Genomic DNA, 19601 nt, shown 5'->3' on the forward strand with positions numbered 1-19601 from the left:
TTGTCTGTCAAACATTTCATTTCACTGTGTAACTTATCAACAATTTCAGATGCAGCGTTCTGCATTGCTTTTTGTGCTAAAAGGAACCTTAAGGGGGTAGGACGTCAAACAGGCCGACTTGGAGCAGTAGAGGCACCACAGGACATTTTATTTTATACTGACTATACTTTTACAAATAAATTCATAAAACTTTGTCAGCATGACCAGGAAGGATTCAGGATTCACACTCATAGCAGTAGAAGTGCAAAAACATAACAAAATAAATTTTTTTAGATATGAAATTTCATCATTTTTTTCACTTACTATTGGCTGCATTTGTTGCTATAGGTACATTTTTCTTCACAAGTAAGAGAAATTCTTTGATGAATTTTGCAAAGCATACAAACCATACATACAGGTGTATGAAACTCTAGAATTTTCCAAAGCAATTAAAAACTGTGGTAAAAATTGAGATAATTAACTACAAAATTGGATTTTTTTCTAAACATAAAGTTTAAAACGTAACAGCTCATTCATTTTTTCATAAACTAAATAGATTCTAGAGTTTTAGGAACCTGTAAGTGTGGTTTGTACGTTGTGCAAAATTCATAGAACAGTCTCTCTTACTTATGAAGAAAAGTGTACCTATAGCAACAAATGCAGCGAATAGTAAGTGAAAAAATGATGAAATTTCATATCTAAAAAAATTGTTTTGTTATGTTTTTGAACTTCCGCTGCTACGAGTGCGAATCCTGAATCCTTCATGATCATGCTGACAAAGTTTTATGAATTTACTTGTAAAAGTATAGACAGTGGAAATTTAAATGTCCTGTGGTGCCTCTCCTGCTCCAAGTCGGCTCGTTTGACGTCCTACCCCCCTTAATGTGGAATAATGAACGTCATTTTTCCTTCTAGTATTGTAACTATGTGTATCATTATCCGTTTGGAGCTGCACTGAGTTATTTACTATGAACTTCAAGATGGAATAAAAATACTGTGATGCAGTAGTCAGAACGCTCAACTCCTTAAACAGATGTCTACAAGAAGATTGTGAAAAAGCACCATATATTATTCTTACATGGAGCTAAGTATTGTCAAGCACATTTTCTACAGTGTTTCAGCAAATAGATGCAATTTCGTTTCCACAGTTGAAGATTGAGTTGGCCCAAATAAATACTACTCAATTCATCACATACGATATCTAGTGTCAACAGATGTTATTGGTTTGTGTCCCTTTACAAACAAAATGATTTTTAAAACAAAATTTTAAATGCCCATTCGATAGAGCGGTCTCATACTAGTCTTGTGCGATATTTGTATCACTCATAAGTATTAATAGGTGCAGTAAAAAAGGAAGAGTTACCAGTACTGCACCAACAACTGAGTAATGCTACTGCATGGTGGTAGCAGACAGCATGGGGCAGTGCAGCACATGAGTCACTACAAGAGCACTGGTTATTCCTCATATTTTACTGTCTGTATTAACAGATATCTATAAAATGAACGTCACACTAGACTAATCATGGACAGCATAATAGGATGAGCTCAATGAGCTCATAAAATTTCGTTTTATAATCGCTTTGTTTGTAAAGGGGAATAAATCGACGCATTCTGTTGACAGTGGGCATCGTATGGATGACACAATGAGCTGTATTTGTTTGGGCTGACTCCATCCACACGCGACAAAACCGAAATGTTTGCAAATATCTGCCAAAACACCAGAGACAGAGTGCCTGACAACTCCAAGGTAGACACACCCTGTATATATATAGCACAGTTATTTTTATATGTGGTACTTTAACATGTACAGGTATCAGTGTGTTGATTGTTTTTCTGTGTGTCAAACAGTATAGCCACAAACACGTCACATGATTTACTACCTGATGTCCTTTGTATGGTCCCAAAAGCACCACTAAGTGGACTACACGTTTTGGTACAGACCAACCATTTTACATCCACATGTCACGCTCCAACACCTGATCTCCACCCCAGAGGAAATTAAGCATTAATTGCTTGCTATTGAAACTTTGAGACACCAGCCACCCTAAAAACATACTACTGCTAATAGCTATAGCAGTTAGTCTGCAAATGAGATAAATACTAATGTAATGTTGTTCAGTACACCATCCTCCGTCACCAATAGAAATATCTGCACTTATATCCATTACACCCTGTATACACAGTGTGAATTACCTAAACCTTGTACCTAGATATTGTGGAAATGGAAACTGCTATTGATGTGTGGTTTGCATAGAATGGATTGATAGTTAGGGCCTTGTATTGGTAGCCAAAAAACAGATTGTAATACTTACAAAGTGTATTTTTGTGAAAACATAAACTTTTTTAAATGGAACTATGTCTACTGACACTAAATAACTAAACGTATGGTTTATTAGAATTTCAATTGTGTTTGCTGCAGGATTCTAGTGCGAGTTGTTTACAAGTTATCGTATTTTGAAAAGTTTCCCCACCAACACTTTTTTCTGCCATTCAAACTGTGTAGTTGCTAGTTATGATGTTGCTATGTTTGCTTACACTGTGCTTGTGTGATCCTTGAGTGCACTACGATTTGCTGCTCAGTTGTGCGACAATTCAGGCAGTGGGTCGTGAGTGGATGATGGGGTTTATCAATGCAGAAAAAGTCAACGTGTTCATGGTACATGGAGAGTGAGGAAAGCATGTAGTTCATTCTTCAAATGGTTCAAATGGCTCTTAGCACTATGGGACTTAACTTCTGAGGTCATCAGTCCCCTAGAACTTAGAACTACTTAAACCTAACTAACACACCCATGCCCGATGTAGGATTCGAACCTGCGACCGTAGTGGTCGCGCGGTTCCAGACTGTAGCGCCTAGAGTCGCTCGGCCACCCCGGCCGGCAGTTCATTCTTGTGCGGTGTATGTGACAATAGATGTCAACTGTCTTGGCAATTATTTATCAACCTCTCCAACCAGTTACGTGACAGTGGTTACATGATATATAGACAGCGTGACAGGAGGAAACAAATGACGACAGGAGATAGGGAAATGCAAGTTCTTGCTGCTGTTGTAGTTGATCAGCACTTTACATCCTGCAAAAGCGCATGAGGAAGTCGCACGAGTCATGCAAGTGTCCTACACGTTCTCCATCGACACAGATTCCATCTCTATCACTTCTCTCTGTTGTGGACTGGCAAGACAGCCAATCCACTAGGAGGAAGCCGAAAGGCACGTGTTTAAGCTCACGCAGGCTGGCGTGGGGTCTGGAACAGGACAAGGACTTTAGACTTCAGAAAAAAAGGAGGTAACTGGTAGAATACTTAACTTTAATCCATTATCGCTCTTGACGGTACATGTTTTACAGCATGAATAGTAACTGGTAATGGCGCCTTGCTAGTCGTAGCAAATGACGTAGCTGAAGGCTATGCTAACTATCGTCTCGGCAAATGAGAGCGTATTTTGTCAGTGAACCATCGCTAGCAAAGTCAGCTGTACAACTGGGGCGAGTGCTAGGAAGACTCTCTAGACCTGCCGTGTGTCGGCGCTCGGTCTGCAATCACTGACAGTGGCGACACGCGGGTCCGACGTATACTAACGGACCGCGGCCGATTTAAAGGCTACCACCTAGCAAGTGTGGTGTCTGGCGGTAACACCACACTCTCTCCATAAACAGGTGCATGGAAACGATTAGGAGAATCATGTTAACTTCTGCACTCCAGATGAATCACGTATATTGTTTAGTGATGAAGCCACATTCCACAGTCATGGGCAGATAAATCTCTGAAACATATACTCTTGGTCTGTTGACAATCCCAGTTGGCTTTGTCAGGTGAAACGTCAGCGTCCATGGAGTGTAAACATGTGGTATGGTACAGTGAACCATCAGCTCAAAGATCTGTGTTTCATAGATGGAACACTGCATTCACACGTTCACAGATTCCTAATTGATCATCTTCCACTGATACTAGCAGACATTGCAGACTAGGAAGAACCTGTGATACCAACGATGTATTACTGCAGCCTGTTCGAATATCTCTGCTAAAATGCTAGCATGAATGTAACTCGTTCCATATCACTCTGGAAGTGTGTATTGCCACTACTGGTGGTCATTTCGAACACAACCTTTGAAGGTCAGTTGTTTCATTGCTGCCCAGAATCCACATATCTTGTGTATGCACTTATGATGTTTTTTAGTGTGTGCTACCACAGGTATTATACAATGTCGTTGTGTAAAATTTTCAAAATACGATGTCTCCTAAACCACTCATACTAGGATCATGCAACAAACACAAATGACATTCTAATTTACCTTAGTTTTAGTTTGTTTGTGTCAGTAGACATTGTTCCACTTAAAAAGTGTGTGTTTGCACAAATAAACTTTCTAAGGGTTATTACAACCTGCTTATTGGTTAACAATTTGAGCCCCTGACTATCAATCCACTCTTTGAAAACAGCACTTTCCATTGCCACAATATATGTGGTGCAAGTTTTAGGTGATTTACCTTATAGAGATATGTGTGTGTGTGTGTGTGTGTGTGTGTGTGTGTGTGTGTGTGTGTGTGTGTGTGTGTGTGTGCATGACAAAACACATGCTACAAGAATATGGAAATGAAGTCTGTTCAAAGAAACTATCCTGGTATTCACCTCAGTGATTAGGGAAAACTATAGAAAAACCTAATCAAGATGGTTGGACCCAAATGAAAAGCCTACTCATAGAAACTACATTTAACTGTCAGGCACTATTTAATGAAAATTTACTGCTCACGCCAATATTGTAGCAACAATAGGAATAACGATATCCCTGCAAAGAACGAAGAGAAACTCAACACACCACCTCTCGACATCATACTCATATCATATTTCTTTTTCCATAGGTATGGGCAGGTACAGCTACCAGTGCATTTGAAAACGAACATGCATGCAGAAAACAGCAGTAACAGGCATCCTTATAAGCTATTTTATGCAAGACTTGCCTGCTATTATAAATTAAAAACAAGTATTCTATACAGGCACATAAGAAATGAGAGTCAGGTGGTGCTTTAATTTACTTTTTCAGGTGGACAACACTTTGCTATTCTTTGTGTTATGTGGGAGCTTATAGTAAAGAACACTTCATGAAACAATTATGTCTTTATCCATTAGTTTTAAATACTTGCTTTGCAAGTGGTTACCATTTCTGTTTCTAATATTATCGTCACATATACCCCCACTGAAATTGATTTAGTGGTGAAGACTTACCGAAAGAAAGGCTTCTTATATGTATAGTGGTGGGAAAGTTAGTATTCTAAGATCTTTAAATTTATTTCTATGGGCATTTGTAGGAGATACATTTAATGGATTTCTTTTGAACCTTTAAAATTTTTTCATGCACATCTGCAGCTCCACTGGAAATCATACTGCAGTATATTAGTTGTGGTTATATGAGACTAAAGTACATTTTTTGTTTACTATACTAGCAATTTTCCTCAGAAGAAATACGTAAGAGCTAATTTTTTAGCAAATCTTGTCTATGTGATTTTCCTAGTCATGTAACCATTCAATGCCATACTCAGAACATTATAACTGTATGCCTGCTGTAGGGCTGAGTTTCGAAGACTAAGTCTAAAGCTGTCAGTATGGAGTAGTCTGCTGGCATGTATATTGTTTTGCTTCCATTTATTACAAAAAATGCTTTTTGAAGTTCATCAACTGTGACACAGCAAGTAATAATAGCAGAGTCATTAGCATATATTAATGACTTTGTCTTGTTCAACAATATTTACATCATATATACACTACTGGCCATTACAATTGCTTCACCAAGAAGAAATGCAGATGATAAATGGGTATTCATTGGACAAATATATTATACTAGAACTGACATGTGATTACATTTTCACGCAATTTGGCTGCATAGATCCTGAGAAATCAGTACACAGAACAACCACCTCTGGCCATAATAACGGCCTTGGCACACCTGGGCATTGAGTCAAACAGAGGTTGGATGGCGTGTAGAGGTACAGCTGCACATGCAGCTTCAGCACGATACCACAGTTCATCAAGAGTAGTGACTTGCGTATTGTGATGAGCCAGTTGCTCGGCCACCATCGACCAGATGTTTTCAATTGGTGAGAGATCTGGAGATTGTGCTGGCCAGGGCAGCAGTCGAACATCCTCTGTATCCAGAAAGGCCCGCACGGGACCTGCGACATCGGTCATGCATTATCCTGCTGAAATGTAGGGTTTCACAGGGATCGAATGAAGGGTAGAGCCACAGCTCGTAACACATCTGAAATGTAACGTCCACTGATCAAAGTGCTGTCAGTGCGAACAAGAGGTGACCGAAACGTGTAACCAATGGCTCCCCATACCATCACGCCGGGTGATACGCCAGTATGGCGATGACGAATACATGCTTCCAATGTGCTTTCACCGCGATGTCGCCAAACACGGATGTGAGCATCATGATGCTGTAAACAGAACCTGGATTCATCCGAAAAAATGATGTGTTGCCATTCGTGCACCCAGGTTCGTCGTTGAGTACACCATCGCAGGTGCTCCTGTCTGTGATGCAGTGTCAAGGGTAACCGCAGCAATGGTCTCCGAGCTGATAGTCCATGCTGCTGCAAACGTCGTCGAACTGTTCGTGCAGATGATTGTTGTCTTGCAAACGTCCCCATCTGTTGACTCAGGGATTGAGACGTGGCTGCACGATCCGTTACTGCCATGCAGATAAGATGACTGTCATCTCGACTGCTAGTGATACAAGGCCGTTGGGATAAAATACCGCATTCCGTATTACCTTCCTGAACCCACCAATTCCATATTCTGCTAACAGTCATTGGATCTCGATCAACGCGAGCAGCAATGTCGCGATACGATAAACCGCAATCGCGATAGGCTAGAATCCGACCTTTATCAAAGTCGGAAACGTGATGGTACTCATTTCTCCACCTTACACTGGGCATCACAACAACGCTTCACCAGGCAACGCCGGTCAACTGCTGTTTGTGTATGAGAAATCAATTGGAAACTTTCCTCATGTCAGCACGTTATAAGTGTCGCCACCTGCGCCGACCTTGCGTGAATGTTCTGAAAAGCTAATCATTTGCATATCACAGCATCTTCTTCCTGTCGGTTAAATTTCGCGTCTGTAGCACGTAATCTTCGTGGTGTAGTAATTTTAATGGCCAGTAGTGTATATAAGGTCTGTAAAGTCATAGTTCAAGTACTGAACCCCAAGGTACTCCAAACTTGACTTCAAAAAATCCAAAGCAATATTATCTGTGTAACCTCAGTACTTTGCTCTCTCTGTTCCACAATAGCTTATATGCTGACTTTCTTCTTACATTATAATGGTGAAGTTTCTGCACTAGTGTTTCTTGACAAACACAATCGCAATCTCTAGAAGGTCAAGAAAATACTTCCTGTTTTTTAATTTAATGCCTTTGAAATGAAACGTAAAATGTTAGTTGACCTACATTACCCATATACAAGCCTTGTCTGACTTAGAATATTGTATCTTTCTTTTAAGTTAAATAACTTGTCTTTTATTACTGTAGCCAGTATTTTTAGCAAGACATGGTTATGGGCCTACGGTTTAATGGGTCAGTTTAGTTACCTACCATATATAATGGAATTACTTTTCTCTTTTGTAATTATTCAGGAGAAGTACCTCCTTCTGGAGTTAGGTTTACCTAGAAAGTTAATGGTCCTACTATCTACTGAACACAATGTTTAATTACCCTTGAAGATATACTGAGTAGCCCTTCTGTGTTCTTAGTTTTCAAAGGTTTACTATTTATTATTTATTTTTTACCCATGTGTTGGGAATGGAAACAGGCTTTCTGTTACTTCAGAAGTGTTAAGTTTTACCTTGCCTTTGTGGGCTTTGTAAACTGCAACTTTGCATACAATTCAAAGGCTTTTTTGTTGCGACGAGATCGTTGCACGAAATTTCAATCTCCAACTTTCCGGTCTGAATAGAAAACTATTATGTTGACACTCACTGACTTAGGGAGACTTGATATTTTTAATAAAATAAGTGAAATCACAGCTCACTTGAAATGATTTAAGTGTTAGTTTTTCCCACATACTGTTCGAGAATAGAACATTAGAAAAATAAAGTTAAAATGGTTTAGTGTGGCCTCCGCCAGGCACTTAAGTGTGAAATGTAGAGTAGTAATATAGATGTAGATGTAAAGGTACCATGGAAGACGATTTTCTGCAGGAAGTGAATAAGTGCTCTGCTAAGAACTATTAATAATATGACGGTTTTTTTCGACGTTTTGACGACATTAACTGTTTCTTTAAATTTCATTATGATTTCTTTGTATTAATTATGATTTGATATTGAAGTAGTCACAGAATAAAACAAGACTTTTCATTTTTAAAATTTTATTAACCTTCAAAATAAACAAATGTTCCATGAAAGTACTAGGACCCTGAAAGTGTTGCATCAGGGAAAGTTTGGGAACCCCTGCTATATACTGATGACTGGGTTTGAAAAATTAGTATCATTCTTTCTTAGAGTTGTCATTCCATGCCCTATACTCGATTAGCCTTTCCTTTCTGTATTTTTGTAAATCCAGAGAGTCTTTGGATATTCTCAAAAATTTAATAGAGTTGCTGAAGTACCTAGAATTTGAATCCTTCAGTAATCTGTTGTAGCTTTTCTCATAACACTCTATAACTCCTTGTTGATTCGAATTTTATTTTTTAGATATACAGGGTGTTACAAAAAGGTATGGCCAATCTTTCAGGAAACATTCCTCACACACAAATAAAGAAAAGATGTTATGTGGACATGTGTCCGGAAACGCTTAATTTCATGTTAGAGTTCATTTTAGTTTCGTCAGTATGTACTGTACTTCCTCAATTCACCACCATGATTTCATACAGGATACTCTACCTGTGCTGCTAGAACATGTGCCTTTACAACTACGACACAACATGTGGTTCATGCACGATGGAGCTCCTGCACATTTCAGTTGAAGTGTTCATACGCTTCTCAACAACAGATTCAGTGACCAATGGATTGGTAGAGGCAGACCAATTCCATGGCCTCCATGCTCTCCTGACCTCAACCCTCTTGACTTTCATTTATGGGGGCATTTGAAAGCTCTTGTCTACGCAACCCCGGTACCATATGTAGAGACTCTTCGCGCTCGTATTGTGGACGGCTGTAATACAATACGCCATTCTCCAGGGCTGCATCAGCACATCAGTGATTCCATGTGATGGAGGGTGGATGCATGTATCCACGCTAACGGAGGACATTTTGAACATTTCCTGTAACAAAGTGTTTGAAGACACGCTGGTACGCTCTGTTGCTGTGTGTTTCCATTCCATGATTAATGTGATTTGAAGAGAAGTAATAAAATGGGGTCTAACATGGAAAGTAAACGTTTCTGGACACATGTTTACATAACATATTTTCTTCCTTTGTGTGTGAGGAATGTTTCCTGGAAGTTTGGACGTACCTTTTTGTAACACCTTGTATACCAATTTCAGTTCATATCTGGCGCTTCTAATTTCAGGAGCAATCCAATATTACCTTCTTTTTTAGTTATTTAAGTTTTGAAGTCATATCTCCTTGACAAATCCTTCTATACCACAGATTAATTCTTGAATACGAATAAATAAATCTATGGGTATAATATACGCATTTTATGCAATTTAAGGGAATGGGATAGGCGATAAAAATTTAAGCTTAAAGAAAAAAAGACCTTGATTCATGTATGCATTTCTTATGCACTTGACACTGTCCAAATTATAACGTTTAGCGTGAGGTTGATCAATGGAACAGGCAACTAACTAACTAACTTCCCACATGTGAACAGTGAAACAAGAAGCTGAAATATCCAACCAGTTTTCTGTCTCAGGAATTTTATTTAGCAAATTCCTATTCGATTTATTCTTCAATCTTACTTCCATGAAAATACAGTCACTATGTCCTATGTGGCCAGTTATTTCTGTTAGCAGTCTATAGTGATCTGATATTGCAGTCTTTATAACTTGCTTGTACCTTCACGTTCTGCAAAACGTTTGTAATAGAATAGTCTGTCAGTCAATCGGAAGTAAGATTGTATACTTCTGGTTTAAATTTCAATGCTGGTTAGAACACTCTACTGCCAAGTATACGTTAATATTAACGTCTCTTTTCATCATAATTGGACTGAATACTTTCATTAAAATAAATTTATGATTGAAATCGTGTTCAGTGGGAAGGGGAGTCCAGCTGGAACACAACATAACATCCGCCCGTTTGATCGACTGTTGCGCAAGCACTGCCTTGCCCGACCCTCTCCTGCCCTGTGAAGCCTGTGTAATCTGGAAAACCATTGCTTCTTGTGCCTGCAGAAAACGTAGCACAGTGACACGTGTAGTCCAAGAAACAGCTGTGACTGGGTCCGTCCGACCCGTATTACTCAACCAAACGTCAATTACGTGTTATTTTAATCGAAGTACATATGGGTGTGAGAACTCTATTGGTTAGTTATTACAATTTTTCTAGTCTATCTACGTACAGCGATTGCTATAATCAGTCGATGATTATGTTTTTTTACATGTGGCAATATCTCATTTTCCTTTCAGTTTCCCTTTATGCATGATCCAGTGACCTCAGTACTTGTAGAGATCACTAGCGTAATCGGTTGTATCAATGATCTCTGCGTCTTGTGGAATCGGCTACATCTTTGATAGTATTTGCCTCTGTGCGACATTATTTTGTTTAGCGCGGGAAATTGATGTGGATTGTGAGAATTGTGTACATAATGCGTGATATGGGAAGAAGTATTTGGGATTCTCACTTTATTAATGGGCATTTTGATATTGTCATTAAAGCGATCCCCTGAAAACTCCTCAGTGCAGTAATTTAATAGCTGTAAACTAATAGAAACAAGATAATTACTGAAATTTTAATTTGAAGTATGGAAAAACTGAAGAAGCGTGTTATAGAAATACGAAGTATATCAGATGACGACGTTGAGACAATTATTAAACCACTGTCTGTAGTCATAGAAGACCCTAAAGGTGATATTAATAGGAACACCACTGAATTTACTATTGCTGATACTCGTCATTGTGAGACATTGTAGCTTTCATGATTTTTTTTTTTTTTTTTTTTTTTTTTTTTTTTTTTTTTTTTTTTTTTTTTTTTTAGGGGCGAGGATAACACGAAGTAGGAACAACAAGGTAATACCATCACAGATACAGAAAACACCTTCGCGGAGACAGTCATCTCGTATATCAAGAGTCGCACCAATAGTAGAAGAAGATGAAGATGATGACGAGGAAGATACGTTCGTTGATAACGCCAGAATTGCACTTTCTGTCGTGTCCGATACGCCAAAGGGAGGTGAATAAAACATAGACAAATGACTTATTGTATTAATATGTCAGCGCTTTTGAACATTCCTATGTTTGTACACTTCTGACATTATCAGCGTGGGCAATCTGTAGTATCGTGAACACTGAATAAATTTTCAGCTGCCAAGATCGCCGAATCATTTATTTATATAGGTGACCTGTTAGGCAATTCTCTGACGAAGCCATCCGATCTAGAAGACAACAGAGAATTCCCGAAACCGGTCACCTATATGATTAAATGATTTTAGTGATCGTGATAGTTGCAAATTTATTTTGTGCTCACATTCCCATGTTTACGCTGCTGCAAGCTTACTTATTAAGTTTTCTAACCGAACCCTCTCTTAAATAATACAGAGTAATAAGTGGATATTAAAGAAGGTCTCAAAACAACTCATTAGCCCCAATAAAGATTTGTTCTTCCAATGTGGCTATGATCATCGAAAGCTGGACGAAAAGTTATTATTTGTTTAGCGTACAATATTGCGGAACAAAGTATTAGTCTATAGATATAAGACAGTGGTACTAACGGAAAGTAGATTAAACATCTGAATCTGTCAGTTTAACATAGAGGACACAAGCAAATATAAATGTCAGTATGGTTAAGCACTAAAATTACTCCAGGGAGATGAAATGTCCCTAGACTAACAAGTGGCGATAGCCTTTGATACAGTGGGCAGTGATGTCTCGTAGAGTTTAACTTCTGTTCTGCAACAAAGTGAGTACTGAAATGATTAGTGTATTGCTTTTTTTTATTGTTTCTGTATGTATGCTTTGAGAAAAACAACCACTTTGAAAAAAGCTGCTGCTTCTCCTGTACCACTCAGCTGGATGTTTTCATCTGACATTGGTACTTCCAAGAAAGCAGTTGTGTAACTTTACAAAGATCACTACCAGCTGACTATATACTGGCAAAGTAAAGATCCATCTGATATTAGGATTAAGTGGAATCTGCAGTCTTTAGTCCAAGTACTCTGATAAATTGCAGGAAGAGTGGCTAGGCAGGTATTCTTTTACTGTTTGGGGCTTTCCTGTTTCATGCCTGATTGTCACTGGAAACCTTTTCTAGATTTTTGCAGCAAAATATAAAACTCACATTGTGAACCATAGAGAGAGATCTGCACTATTTTCTTGTCATGTACTTCCATGGAATAAATACTTCTTTTCACTTTTGGTACCATGTCCCAGAAGATTATAGCATATGAGAGAAGTGAGTGAAAGGATACTAGCAGTCCTGTCTGCAGACTGACGTGGCAAAAGATATTTATGAGTGCAAAGTGTGCAGAACTGAACTTTCTGATGATGTTGTGTGCGTGTTGCTGTCAGCTCAGCCAAAAAGGTAATTTTCATTATTTAGTTCTACTAATGCAAAGTTGTTGAGGTCATATATTGCTTACTCTGCATAGAAGTCCTTATAGAAACGTGATTGAGCTGCTGTTAAAAGCTTATAGCTTTCAACCCTGTCTCACTTTTTTCTTGCTGACTTCCTTTTATTTTTGTTAACTTTTACATCTGCAGTCTGATTGCTGTACAGATTTTAGATAGCATTTGCACTGTGTATTTTATTTCTTTTAGGTCACTTGGTTAAAAGTTTTTTAAATCTGCAAATGCCTCAATACTGAAAATTATGATTCCACTCATCTGCTTTGACCTGTGACATTATCAAATTGGCAGATACACCTGTTCACCTGTTTCAACCGTATACAATATGGCAACCATAATGCCATGGATATACCTGCAAACAAACGTAACATGCGAAATATTTAATGCCAGTAACAAAATTAAACTAACGGTACAGCTGTGGTAAGTAGGTGGAATTGAGTGGGGTCAAACTAAATATGCAACAGTAAGAATAATGATACCATTCCAAACCAGATATCAAGCCAAAGATATTCATGAAGAGGCAAAGTTAGTTCTCTTTGCTGATGATACAAATATAGTAATCACACCTGACAAACAAGAATTAACTGATGAAATTGTCAATAATGTCTTTCAGAAAATTACTAAGTGGTTCCTTGTAAACGGACTCTCACTGAATTTTGATAAGACACAGTGTATACAGTTCTGTACAGTAAATGGTATGACGCCATTAATAAATAGACCTTAATCAGAAGCATATAGCTAAGGTAGAATATTCAAAATTTATAGGTGTGTCCATTGATGAGAGATTAAATTGGAAGAAACACATTGATGATCTGCTGAAACATTTGAGTTCAGCTACTTATGCAATAAGGGTCATTGCAAATTTTGGTGATAAACATCTTAGTAAATTAGCTTACTACCCATTTTCACTCATTGCTTGCATATGGCATCATATTTTGGGGTAATTCATCACTGAGGAATAAAGTATTTATTGCACAAAAGTGTGTAATCAGAATAATAGCTGGAGTCCACCCAAGATCATCCTGCAGACATTTATTTAAGGATCTAGGGATATTCACAGTAGCTTCTCAGTATATATATACTCTCTTATGAAATTTGTTATTAGCAACCAAACCCAATTCAAAAGTAATAGCAATGTGCGTAACTACAATACTAGGAGAAAGAATGATCTTCACTATTCAAGATTAAATCTAACTTTGGCACAGAAAGGGGTGCATTATACTGCCACTAAAGTCATTGGTCACTTACCAAATAGTATCAAAAGTCTGACAGATAACCAACAAGTATTTAAGAAGAAATTAAAAGAATTTCTGAATGACAGCTCCTTCTACTCCATAGAGGAATTTTTAGATATAAACTAAGAAAAAAAAAGTTGTTATATTAACTTAATTACGTTGTTAAATTAACTTAATTATGTCATGTATTGGAAAATTTGACTCATTCCACATCACTATGAAATATCGTATTCATGATCCATGGACCTAGTATTAATCTAATCTAATCTAAACAAAAAATTCTCAACATCCCATGCAAAAAATGCAAAAAACAGAAACCATTAGTATTGTAAATGTTGCTTAATTAATACAGCTGAACCGGAGCACTCAATACCAGGAACCTACACACAACACAAAAACTAGTATCGCAAATTTCATTTGGCCTATGCATCTCAAACGAAGGTCTTGATATCAGGAACCCACATATAATTCAAAAATCTGGTCTCGCAAATTTCACTTGACCTATGTGGCAGCTAAAATGAAGCCCACAGTACCAAAAAATCAACACACCTAAGCCACAAAATCCATTATCTAAACCTTCACTTGCCCATCCATCTAAAATGACATCCAGTGAAACACTAACTGAAAAACCCCAAAATTCATGAAAACTTGTATCACCACCAATGTCAATATACACAAACAACTGTAAACATAAACAAACATACTATGCGTATTATTTGCGTAGACCGTGTTGACACTCGGCACAGTTGCTGATGAGAGCAACCGTAAATGGGAAATGCCTTTATGATCACTCCCGTGAGCCAACTTGATTTGTGTGGATAATATTATAATAAAAAAATAATAAAAAAAATAAAACCAAACCCACTGTCACCTAAATCTAGGCTGGCCAACCCCCTCCTCTCTACGTGCAGAACCTAAAATACAAAACAAAATCACCCTTAAGCAGTCAAAATAACTGTAGGAACTTGATTGTTTACACCACATAGGCCAAATGAGACAAGCAATGATATGCTATTAAATTTCTCTAAAATATCCTGTACTGACTAATAAAGAAAAACACTATGAAATTTCCAGCCATAACAAACACACAGAATTAATAATACAAACACAAGCAAGAATCTGTCACCCACAATATGCAAAATCAAAGTAACTCACTGATAAAACGGCGTAAACTCATCCAGTGACAACCTCACACACGCAGCTAAAAATGTCAAATGACTCGCTAAGATATCTAACAACTACTTCAATACATAAACATCCAACGCAAGAGAGTACCACCAAATTGTACAACATGCCATCTACGATCATGACGTGACTCAAAAACTGTTTTGGCTGACGTCACACAACACAATTACGTCATGGGCTAAAGCAGACTGGTGTAACTGCAACTTTCGGTTGGTCCACCAATGCTATAACCATCCTTCTGCTTATTTATTTATTTTTGTTTGAGGCTTTACCTGTGTTCCAAATATTTACTTCAATTGACTGTTCATGCTGGTGGGGAATGCAAAAGTTGTGTAAACAGTCTCCTTTGTAGACTAACAGCATTTTTTCAGTATCCTGTTAATGAACTGAAGTCTGCCACCCACCTTACGTATTACTGAGCTTATGTGATCATTTCGTTTCATATCCATATAAATTCTCACACTCAGATATTTGTATGAGGCAAGAAATTTTAATTGCGAAGCTTTGATATTGTTGTCATATGATTCTGTGATTTTTTATGAAGTGCATAATTTTACATTTCCCTACATTTATAGTAAGTTTCCAGTATGTGTACCAGTTTGAAATCTTATCAAGATCTGAGTGAACGTTTCTGCAGCTCTTTTTCAGACAGTACTACATTGTAGATAACTGCATCAACAGCTACAAATATTGCATGCTAGGTCATTAAAATACAACATGGACAGTAATGGTCCCAACAGACACCCAATGGGTAAACCTGAAGTTTCTTCTGCTTTTGTTGCTTACACTCCATCCACATAATGTGCTGCATTCTGCCTACAAAGAATTTTGTTTTGAAGAGCCAGGGACTGCTAGTTGTGAGCCTTGTGTTAGTCAGACTCCTGCTGCTGTCTGGTACACACTTATAGAGCAACAAGTCACGTATTCAGTTGCTTCAATGTTTTCTTAGTAGTGTATTTCTTAAATTTTATGCATGCTTTTTTTTCTATTTAAAACGTGTAATCTCATGGTTTCTAACTGTAATGTGTTGCCAGGCAGTCTGTAGCACAATTTTCATTTCTGCTGAGCAGCCAGCATCAAGGCTTATAAGGTGTAGTAATAAGCATTACTGGTGTAGTGAAACAATTGAAAGAGTTGCAAGCAAATAAGTCGCCAGGTCGTGATGTAATCCCAATTTGGTTTTACAAAGAGGACTCTTCCACATTGGCATCTTACTATGCTTGCATTTACCACGAATCTCTTGCCCCGTGCAAAGTCTTTGGTGATTGGGAAAAGGTGCAAGCAACTCCTGTATGTAAGAAGAGTAAAACAATAGGCACACAAAGTTACAGATAGATGTCTTTAACATTGATTTGCTGCAAATTCCTTTAACATACTTCCAGTTTGCATGTGATTAATTTCCTTGAAAGGGAAAAGCTTCTGTTCACAAATCAGCACAGTTTTTGAAAGCATCGCTCATGTGAAACGCAGCTTGCATTTTTCTCACACAATATCCTGTGAAGCGTGGATGAAGACTACTAGGCAGATTCCATATTCCTAAATTTCCGTAATATGTTTGACATGATACTGCACTGCCGACTGTTAATGATGATATAAGCATATAGAATAGGTTCACAGATATGTGAGTGGTTTGAATACTTCCTAAGTAACAGAACACAGTATGTTGTCCTTGATGTTTGGAACGTTCATCAGAGACAAGGGTATTGTCAATAACTGCCCAGGATGTGTAATAGGGGCATGGTTGTTATCTATACACATAAATGATTTGCTGGATAGGGTAAGCAGCAGTCTGTGGTTGTATGTCAATGATGCTGTGGTGTACGGATAGGTGTCATCGTCGGAGTGACGGTAAGAGGGTACAAAGTGACTGAGACAAAATTTCTAGTTGGTGTGGTGAATGGAGCTAGCTCTAAATGTAGAAAAATGTAAGTTAAAGCAGATGAAAAAAAATGAAGTTTGAGTACTGCATTAATAGTGTGCTGCTTGACATAGTCATGTTGATTGAATACCAAGGCATATTTTGGTCCACTTATAGCTTTTAAATATGACCAGAATTGCTTTGGGTTTTATGAGAAATCTTTTGATAAGATTTTCATGCAGCAGTCGTTAAGACTACACATGTTGGTCTCTTCACAGCCAAACGCTTTTCATTCAGCATCTCTCTGTTGTTTTGTTTCACACCTATTAAGCAGTAGGCTCTGTTTCTTCAGAATTTTTTTTTGCATTGTCTGTATATCATGAAGGGATAATTCTGCCATGTACATATCTGTCAAGTGTATGGTAACTACAGTGCCAAGAGGTAAATGTTTTGAGTTCCTCTTTGAGATTTGGCATGACTGCCTCTATATCTAACATATTAAATTTTTATCATGTAATTGGATAGATAAAAAATCTGCTCACCAAGTGGTGGCAGAACATACACATAAAAGGAGGTTATAATTAGGCAATCTTTCGGAGCCAGTGGCTCTTCCTTCAGGCAGAAGGGTTGAAGGGGAGGGGAGAGGGACAAAAGAAAAGGACTGGAGAAGCCTAGGAAAAGAGGTAGATTTCAGAAAAGTCACCCAGAACCACAGATCAGGGGAGACTTAGTGGGTGGGATGAGACTGATTATTGGGGACTACACTGAATGAGATTTGAATACCGGAGAGCTTAAAGCTGTAAGACAGGGTAGTATGCAAGACTAGAGTACTGCTAAAACATTGTGTACAAGTTAATAAGAGTGAGAAGCTAAGTGCATTGCACGTAACATAGGTGGGAGGGGGACAGAGAAAAATACACAGGTGAGAAAATGAAAGGTCTAGAAAACTAAAGTGGAGAGAAGAAAGAAATAGTTACTGTGAAGAAATGCTGAGATAATGTAAATTAAGTCCGTATGGGTGGCAAGGACCAAGGCTGTGTTGTGGGGCTGGTTCCCATCTGTGGAGTTCTGCGAAACTGGCATCTGGGGGAAGAATCCAGATGGCGTGTGTGGTGAAAGAGTCACTGAGGTCACAATAGTCATGTTGTAGAGCACACTCTGCAGCAGGATACTGTGTGTCGCCAGTATACACACTCTGCCTATGCCTATTCATCCCAGCTGATAATTTGGTGGTAGTCATGCCGATGTAAAAGGCCGAACAGTGTTAAATAACAGCTGGTATATGATGTGTGTCATTCCACAGATGGCTCTCCCTTTGATAGTACCCTATGTTTTGCCAGTTACAGGGCAGGTATAGGTGGTGTTAGAAGGATGCATAGGGCGAATCTTGCAGTGGGGGCAGTCACAGGAGTAGGAGCCATAGGGTAGGGAGATGGGTGCAGAAGGAGCATAGAGTCTGACAGGAAAATTGTGGAGATTGGAAGGGCGATGAAAAACTACTTTAGGTGTGGTGGACAAAATTTCAGACAGAATGGATCTCATTTCAGGGCATGGTTGTAGGAAGTCATGGCCTTGTCAAAGTAACTGATTAATACATTACAGGCCATAATAATACTGAGTGACCAGTGGTGTGCTCCGAAGTTTTTTTTGGAGGAATCAGCAGTACCAGGATTAGATGTGATAACCTTGAAAATCTGCTTTTGAACTAACTGGTGGAGTAATTACGTCCAGTGAAGGATGAGGTGAGGATGATGGTGTATTTCTCTAAAGAATCTGCATCAAAACAAATACATTTGCCTTGAATGCCAAGGCTGTATGGGAGAGAACATTTGACATGGAAAGGCTGGAAACTGTCAAAATGTAACTGCTGTTGTTTGTTAGTAGGTTTAATGCAAACAGAAGTGTGCAGCTGGCTTTCAGTGAGGATGAGATCAACATCAAGGAAAGTGACATGGGATTCGGAATAGGACCATTTGAAATTTAATTGGCAGAAGGTATTCAGAGATTCTAGGAATTTTAACAGGTCAGCTTAGTTTAGTTATGTCATGTTCTGTAGATTATTTTATCGATATGATATGGAACAAGTCAGATTTCAAGATATACACACACACGTGAGTAGTGCTAATATTAATATTACTGAAATTTTTAGTTCTACACATGCAACTAAATTTAGAGGTACAATTTTTTTTTTACCACTTCTGAAACAGAAATTCATCCTTGGAATAGGAGTTGTCCAAAAGAAATGATTTTAAGCTAGATTTAAAACTTGATCTGCTACCTGCCAGACACTTTTTGTTGTTGGGCAAATGATAAAAGATTTTTGTTGCTGAATATGTACTCCTTCTTGAGCAACTGACAGCTTCAATAATGGAGAGGAAAGGTCATTTTTCCCTCTAGCGTTGTAAGTATGAACATCACTGTTCTTCATGAATTGAGATGGATTATTTATAATGAATTTCATTAGTGAATATACGTACTCTGATGGTGCAGTTGAAAATACATAACTCCTTGAATAGGTGCCTACATGACGTCCTTGGGTGAACACCACTAATTACCCTCACTGCTCTCTTTTGTGCAGTCAATACTTTATGTTTAAGTGGTGAGTTACCCCAGAAAACTATTCCATAAGACATTATTG

The 19601-nt window shown here is 38.2% G+C and overlaps 1 protein-coding gene across 2 annotated transcripts in view; it reads left to right on the plus strand.

Moving 5' to 3' along the window:
- The first annotated feature begins 10649 nt into the window (after positions 1-10649).
- Positions 10650-19601, plus strand: part of LOC126175890 (origin recognition complex subunit 2) — a 99847-nt gene continuing 90895 nt past the window's right edge. The window contains exons 1-2 of one of the 2 annotated variants that reach the window (XM_049922943.1): positions 10650-10969; positions 11100-11294. In XM_049922943.1, coding sequence (XP_049778900.1) covers positions 10867-10969; positions 11100-11294 — 298 coding nt within the window. In that variant the 5' untranslated portion in view covers positions 10650-10866. Of the gene's footprint in view, positions 10970-11099; positions 11295-12145; positions 12642-19601 lie in introns of those variants that run through there. The other variant, XM_049922944.1, reaches the window with a different exon arrangement.

This window comes from Schistocerca cancellata, chromosome 3 (genome assembly GCF_023864275.1).
Source record: "Schistocerca cancellata isolate TAMUIC-IGC-003103 chromosome 3, iqSchCanc2.1, whole genome shotgun sequence".
Lineage (NCBI taxonomy): Eukaryota > Metazoa > Arthropoda > Insecta > Orthoptera > Acrididae > Schistocerca > Schistocerca cancellata.